Source organism: Danio aesculapii, chromosome 3 (assembly GCF_903798145.1).
Source record: "Danio aesculapii chromosome 3, fDanAes4.1, whole genome shotgun sequence".
Taxonomy (NCBI): Eukaryota; Metazoa; Chordata; class Actinopteri; order Cypriniformes; family Danionidae; genus Danio; species Danio aesculapii.
The window spans coordinates 58616531-58624825 of NC_079437.1; the positions used below are offsets into that span (position 1 = coordinate 58616531).

An 8295-nucleotide genomic window follows, 5' to 3' on the forward strand; every position below is an offset into this window, starting at 1 on the left:
GGTGGGCTGAGGAGTAGATAAAGTCTTGAAGAAGGGATGGCTGACCTAGGCTGTAGGGCAGAGGGGACCCTGGCCCATTGAAAGAGGCATACAATGAAGCAGTGGAGGACCTGAGACATAAAGTGATGGCAAACTGTGGAGCAAGACCGGAAGATCGCGAACGATGTATTGGGCACCCCTGGTGCAGCATCTATCGGATACAAACTTCAGAATCTCACCAGAAGTGGTTGGTCATCCGGTTACTTCTCGCCTACTGTTTTTACGTGGGGTTTATTTATAAACTAATTTCGAGAGGATCACGTGCTTATGATCAACACGGCTGGCTCCTCATTAGCTCCGTAATCTGACCCATTAGATGATTACAGAAGCATTATAAATAACCAGAGTTTTTCACTCCAGTTCTCTTCGTCTTGAAGCTTCCCCCCCCTTTCCACCCCTACTTCCTCCCCCTTTTTCCGATAGGGCGACACGGTGGCCCAGTGGCTAGCACTGTGGCCTCACAGCAAGAACACTGCTGTTCCAACCTCTTATCGGGCTGGTTGGTGTTTCTGTGCAGAGTTTACATGTTCTCCCAGTGTTCGCGTGGGTTTCCCCCGGGTCCCCCGGTTTCCCCCCCCCCCATCCAAAAACATAAACCATAGCCAATTGACTAAACAATTTATCACCGAAAACAACCCTAGTTTACACTTCTCACGCGGCAACAAGCAGGGGAGTTCTCGAGACCTACCTGAGCTCGAACTCCGCTCTCGCCCTTCTAACGGGAGGGAGCCCCGGGCTCGAGGATATTATGAGCTCAGGGCTCTCTCCCGGTACAGCATGCCAATTACGCTTTATTGATCATCAGCTAAATGTGAACTCTTGAAAAATACTATGAATTCGGACATATCACTTAGTTAGTATACTGTTTTTCATGAAGTTTTATAGTAGGAAAGTATACGATTTCAGACACGGCTATTGTCTTTTTGTTTGAATGAATGTTGAGTTTTGTGTGTGTGATGTATGAACAGCTGCAGCATCAGCGTAGCGTGACGGAGGTTTTTGTACGGCTCTTTATCAGCGTGTGTCTATCGCTCCAGTGTGGTCGCTCTGACAGATGTAAAGTCCTGCATCTTCAGGCTGGACTCCACTGATGGTCAGAGTGAAGTCGGCTCCGTGTCCACTTCCTGTCACTTTAGATGGCACTCCACTGAAGCGATGTGTGGCGCGGTACATGAGTATTTTAGGAGCTTCTCCAGGTTTCCTGAGGTACCAAGCCACGTGGTCATTAAGATGCACCGGCCTGCTGGCTTTGCAGCTTATTCTGACATCTTGTCCTGGTTGTGCTGTTATTAGTGGAGTCTGAGTGACGGTCACTTGACCTCTGCATTCTGAAAGTCCCACATATAATGATTTGACAAAAGCACAAGTTACTCCAATTAATATCTAGTATATTGTACAAACCTTGATGGAATACTGCAAGCATTGATATGAAAATGACGATGAGAGTCATGGTTGTTCAGTGATAATGATTCTGTTCTTCTTTGAATTAACAAGGCTATTAATACTTTCAAAGCACTGAAGCTTGCAAAGTGTTGCTGCATATGTAAATGTTCAAGGTAATTATAGCAGCAAAGTCAACTTTCTAAGCAGGAACTGACAAATAACTATAACTACAGTTATAGTCAGAATTATTAGCCCCCCTTGATTTTTTTTTTCTTTTTTAAATATTTCCCAAATGATGTTTAACAGAGCAAGGAAATTTCACAGTATGTCTGATAATATTTTTTCCTCTGGAGAAAGTCTTATTTGTTTATTTCGGCTAGAATAAAAGAAGTTTTAAATTTTTTAAACACCATTTTAAGAACAGTATTATTAGCCCCTTTAAGCTATTTGTTTTTCGACTGTCTACAGAACAAACCATCATTATATAATAACTTACCTAATTACCCTAACCTGCCTAGTTAACCTAATTAACCTAGTTAAGCCTTTAAATGTCACTTTAAGCTGTATAGAAGTGTCTTGATAAATATCTAGTTAAATATTATTTACTGTCATCATGGCAAAGACAAAATAAATCAGTTATTAGAGATGAGTTATTAAAACTATTATGATTAGAAATGAGCTGAAAAAAAATCTCTCTGTTAAACAGAAATTGGGGGAAATAATAAACAGGGGGGCTAATAATTCTGACTGCAACTGTATCTTATAAACATGCATTTTTTACTGTGAAAATTAATGCAATTATTATACTACTGGATATAATAGATATCACGTTAGTGGACAAAACAAAATAAATGGCTAAAAATCCGACAGTCGACTTAATAATTCTCAAATTGAATCTGCGGTTAAAATTTCAACCTGTTTCAGTCAAAATAATCGAGACAGATATTGCTTATTTTATAAAACAACTTCTAACACAACTACACATGCTGACTGGAAAAGAAAAGCCCACTCAAATAATGCACCAACAGAACATGTCTATGTAGTATCCTACCAGGGGCGGATTGGCCATCTGGCAATTCTGACAAATGCCAGAAGGGCCGGACCATTTTTTAAATGTGGGCCAGTCAGTTCTTTTTAAATTTATTTTATGTTTATTTTATATTTATATGTATTGTTTTTACATACAGGCAGCTTTTACCTCTTGCAAGATGTGAATATTATGATGATGATGACAATATTAGTAATAATAATGTTAAGCATTTGGCCCAATCGGCAATGGCTGGCTGGTTTCGAGATGGGCCAACCCAATCAGAGGTTACATAAACATAATCAGAATCTGGCAAGAATGTCAAACAAACAGTAATGCAACACAAGCTAATTGTCAGAGATAGGCCATGAAAAAGGAGAGGTGGTGCCGAAAAGCTCAAAGAAAGCAAAACAAAAAATCAGACAAGGCCAAATGCATAAAATTAACTGAATATTTTGTGTATGGGTGTTTCCCAGTGATGGGTTGCAGCCGGAAGGGTATCTGCTGCGTAAAACATATGCTGGATACGTTGTCGGTTCATTCCGTTGTGGCGACCCCAGATTAATAAAGGGGACTAAGCTAAAAAGAAAATTAATGAATGTATAAATTTGTTATAAATGGGTTGTTATTGCTCCAGTCACATACATTAAATGTTTATATATATTACATATGGTACTGCTTACATTATTTCACCATCTATACCAGGCATGGGCAAACTCGATCCTCGAGGGCCGGTGTCCCTGCAGAGTTTTGCTCCAACACTAATCAAACACACCTGAACACCCTAATTAGTGTCTTCAAGATCACTAGAAAGCTACAAGCAGGTGTGTTTGATTAGGGTTGGAGCAAAACTATGCAGGGAGTTTGACCATCCCTGATCTATACCCTTATATAAGTGGTGAATGTCTGTGTTTGTTGGGTGGGGCTGTGTCGGTGTGGTAATGTGGGCTGGTGTGGCTACAGTGCCAGGGCTTTTTTTTTGTCCATTTTTTTTTTGTCCTAGTCCGCCCCTGTATCCTACCATTGTTGTTCTTGCTGCTTGCGATTGCTACTGTGCTGTAATGACAGTGCTAGCCTGATCTTGTGAGAAAACATTGGTGTTTTATGTTTAGTGTGTGTATGATTATGCATCAAACCCCACCCCTAAACCCATCATTGGGGGACGAGCAAGTAGTACTAAACTATATGAATGAGATCGTACAAATTCATAAGAATTAGCCACTAAATCAACTGAATTGCTGTGAGATTGCATCGGACACTGCCAATAATCTGACCCCTCCCAACTTCAACTGCCCTACCTGATTTCACCAAGTAGGACATGTTCCTGGATTAACATCTATGTTGATCCTGGAACAACATTCCAACCAGCCAATCAGAATTAAGGGATACGTTTACCATTTATGTTAAGTAGGCTTACGGTTAGGTTTATGCACTTCTACATGATTGTCATCCAACTATTATTCCCCTCAGATTTTGGGAATAATTATGGTTGGGTTTAGGGGTGGAGAATAGGTATGGATTATATTTTCAAACAAAAATGATGTTCCAGGATCAACATAGATGTTAATCCAGGATCACATTGTACTTGGCAAAATCATGACGTGCTCCCAACTCACTCACTGTCATTAAATTGTGACCCTGGACCACAAAACCAGTCATACGTGTACATTTTTGGCAATTGAGATTTATAGATCACCTACAATCTGAGGGTTCAAAAAAGAAATCTAAATATTGAGACAATCACCTTTAAAGTTGTCTAAATAAAGTATTTAGCAATGCATATTACTAATCAAAAATGGAGTTCTGATATATTCACAAGATCTTGACCTAATATTTGAATGGTTTTTGCCACAAGTGAAAAATCTAAATTAATTTTAATTCATACAATCTATGTATGGTTGTTGCCAAAAATACTTGTGCAACATAGGTTTACTTAAATTTGCAACTACATTACAAGGAATCCATAAATCAGTTGTGTCAAACTCCGTTCCTGGAGACCCGCAGCCCTGTAGTTCAGCTCCAACTCAACTCCAACACACTTAAGCTGCGGTCACACTAGAGTTCGTTCATGTGAAATTCTGTCGTACGGCGCTGTGAAAAGGGGCGGGATCAAACAAGATGATTAGACATTAAAAAAAAGCGAGCGATTGCTCCATGTTTTAAATTTCTGTCCAGAGAGTTCGTGTTTTGATCCTCAATTGGTCTCACGCAGTCAAGTGATGCGATTTCAGAGTTCACCAAGCTTGAACTTTGCAATGCAGCGACCTGCGAAACTTGACGCACGAGCTTTCGTTTCCAGTCTGACGCATTCACCTGCATATGAATGAAAGTCTATGGGAAGAAAGTCAAGTGTGACCGCAGCTTTCCCTGTAGGTTTCAAACAGGACTCAATTAGTTTAATCAGGTGTGTTTAATTCGGGTTGGAACTAAACTGTGCAGAGCTGCATCTCTCCAGGAACTGAGTGACACCTGTGCCTTAAATAGAAACAGCCAGATCTGAAACCATGTTATTTCACTTGGTTCTAATGAAATTCACTTGGATCCAAGTTTTTGACATATTTCCGATTAAGAGTCTTCTAACAAAATAATAATGGCATATTAGAGCCATAATGAATTTTATGTATTTAATTATTTTGGACAGAATAATCCTTCACCTTCAGTTATTCAAGCACAAATACATTTAATCATAATCATCAAAACATATTGATCCATGTAAACTCAAAAATAATATCACCTCACATATTTCATCCTTTTTCCTTCACGTTATACATTCAATTTACCATTTGTACATTTGCTTATATTAACACAAACCCACATTTTACTGTAAACGGTTACTTACTCAACATTCACAATACATTTAATACTTTGTCGCAATTTTACAAATCACCACTCTTCCATCTCTTCTAGTTTTAAACATCACTTGTTTTAAATTGAAGTATATTCAGTTTTAAACATAAATAATTTTTGTTAAAAATATTCTACATTTTCAATCAATCTTATTACTTTCTTCTGTATTTTACATCAGAATCTTAATTAGATTTATTTGTAATTCCCCAAATCTTTACACAATAACTCATAAACTGAAACATAGATGTATTATAAAATACAGAAATTGATTTATTGCACAAAATATGTCTTTCTGGGGGAACTTCCGGTATGCCTCGTATGGAGTAGACGTGGTTGGAAGTCGCTCTGTGTACATTTATCTAACTTTTCTCAGTAGTTCTGATTTTGAGATATATATATATATATCCAACTGTGAACTTGAGCGTACGACTTTAAGGAAAAATGCTAAAATCAGTGAAAGCAGGACGAAACATCGTAGATATGCTGACTGACAAGGGGAGCGAACAGGGAGCTAATGCTAAAATATGTCTTTCTGTACAGTATTGCTAGTTTGTAGCAATGTTTATTATAACATTTTTAAAATGCGGTTTTCAGCTAACTTTATGATCCAATACAATATCAAGAAACTTATTTACATAATCTTTCTATAACTTTGTCAGTTTTTAATTTATAATTATTTTAATTTCCCAAATAACAAAATCTTTTTTTAACATACATTTAATGACAATTTGTTTACATCAAAAATTTTTTTACTATCTTAAATACTGTTGTAATCACCTCCATAGGCTGTGGTGAAAAATAGAATTGTCAGTAAATATTAAATATAATAAACAAATTAAATAATAATTAATTTGAACAACTCTGATATTTTATATTTTACACACATCAGTAATGTAAACTGAAACTATTCTGGACCTAAAACTGATCCTTGTGGTACACCACACTTTGCTTTTACATATGATGATTTGTGGTCACCAATTTATAATAAATTGATTATTTATTAAGTTGATTATTTTTATAATCCAATCCAATGTTATTCCTCTAATGCAGGGGTCACCAAACTTGTTCCTGGAGGGCCGGTGTCCTGCAGATTTTAGCTCCAACCCTAATTAAACACACCTGAACAAGCTAATCAAGGTCTTACTAAGTATACTTGAAACAATCAGGCAGGTGTGTTGAGGAAAGTTGGAGCTAAATCCTGCAGGGACACCGGCCCTCCAGGACCGAGATTGGTGACCCCTGCTCTAATGCCATACCGTTCTCATTTATTTACCAATGTCATGATTTCTGGCACCAAGTGCTTTCTTTAAATCTAAAAAAAAAAAAGTTTTCTCATTAGTAATTTCCTCAATAATTAATGTCAGTGCGAGAGATGTTGATCTATTTTTCAAGCGTGATCTCACGAAGAAATTGTACTATTTTAGGTTTTGTCAGCTTGAATAAGTCGTAAGAAAATGTACAACTTGTAAAAGGTGAGGCACTCAACCCCATGCCTAAATAAAAGTGAATGGGGCATGAGCAAATCGTACTAAAATTGTATGAATGAGATCGTACGAATTAGCCACTGAATCAAAAAAATTGCCATGAGATTATGTGGATTTTTCCTAAAACCATATTGCGTAGCAGATAAAAAGGTTGAGCATTTCAATTAGTTCCTGGAGGGCCGTGGGTATGCACAGTTTAGTTCCAACACTAATTAAACACACCTGATCAAACTAATTGAGTCCTTCAGGCTTGTTTGAAACTTACAAGTTAAGCTGCGGTCACACAGGACTTTTCCTCCCATAGACTTCCATTCATACGCACGCAAATGCATCAGACCGGAAACGTAAGGTTATGCGTGAAGTTTCGCATGTCGCTGCGGTGCAAAGTTCAAGCTTGGTGAACTCTGACCTGCAAAATCGCATGATATGACTGCGTGAGACCATTCGAGGATCAAAACAGCACCTCTCTAGACAGAAATTTAAAATATGGAGCAAATCGCTGGCTTTTTAATGCCTAAACATCTTGTTTAATCCCGCCCCTTTTCGCAGCGCCATACGACAGAATTTCGCACACACAAAGCCCAGTGTGACCGTAGCTTAAAGCTGCAGTCAGACTGCATTTTTCTCCCATAGACTTCCATTCATATGCACGCGAATGTGTCAGACCGGAAACGCAAGGTCGTGCGCCAAGTTTCGCAGTTCGCTGCGTTGGAAAGTTCAAACTTGGTGAACTCTGACATGTGAAATCGCATCCAATCGAGGATCAAAACATGACCTCTCTGGACAGAAATGTAAAATATGGACCAATCGCTTGCTTTTTAAATGTCTAATCATCTTGTTTGATCCCGCACCTTTTTGCAGCGCTGTACAACAGAATTTTGCATGCTCTCACTCTTGTGTGACTGCAGCTTAAGGGTGTTGGAGCAGGGTTGGAACTAAGACCTCGTTTACACTAATACGTTTTAAAACGCTTAAGTTTTGCTACGGTTACACCATCTGTCCATATTACACTGGAGTTTTCGAGCACCGAAAATGAAGCGTTTTAACACTAGAGAGGCTGTTTTCATTCTAAAACACTGCTGCTTCGTCTCAGTGTGGATGGGGGAGACATCTGAAAACGAAGGCGGGGCTGCAGACATTGACTGCACGACATGATTGGGGCTTTTTCCTCAATATTAAGTAGCCTACACACAGTTCAATCCTGCAACCTCTCCTCTCCTTGTAAGTTCAGACTTCGCAAGTTTGATATGGAAAACACACTCTCGAGAACATGTCGGGTATATCTTCAAAGGGAACAGTGTGCTTGTAACCTCATTATTTCTCATCCTGGCTACGTTGTTTCATTTGACAATAAAATGAAAGCATAATTTAAGGAACTGCTATTTTCATTTTGATATAAACAACTTAACAGACAGCAGAAATGTTGAGGAGTCGTGTAGCTACATATTTATATGAGCGTCAACTTTACTGTATGCCTATTAATAACGAAATGGAGCTTATAACATAACTGCCTCC

The 8295-nt window shown here is 38.4% G+C and overlaps 1 protein-coding gene across 1 annotated transcript; it reads right to left on the reverse strand.

The window, feature by feature from the left end:
• Positions 1 to 1053: 1053 nt before the first annotated feature.
• LOC130220608 (Ig kappa chain V region BS-5) lies at positions 1054 to 1489 on the reverse strand. The gene is made up of 2 exons (XM_056452830.1): positions 1441 to 1489; positions 1054 to 1367 (listed from the first exon to the last, which is right to left on the reverse strand). The coding sequence occupies exons 1-2, from the start codon at positions 1487 to 1489 to the stop codon at positions 1054 to 1056; spliced, it is 363 nt and encodes a 120-aa protein (XP_056308805.1).
• Between the last annotated feature and the right edge of the window lie 6806 nt (positions 1490 to 8295).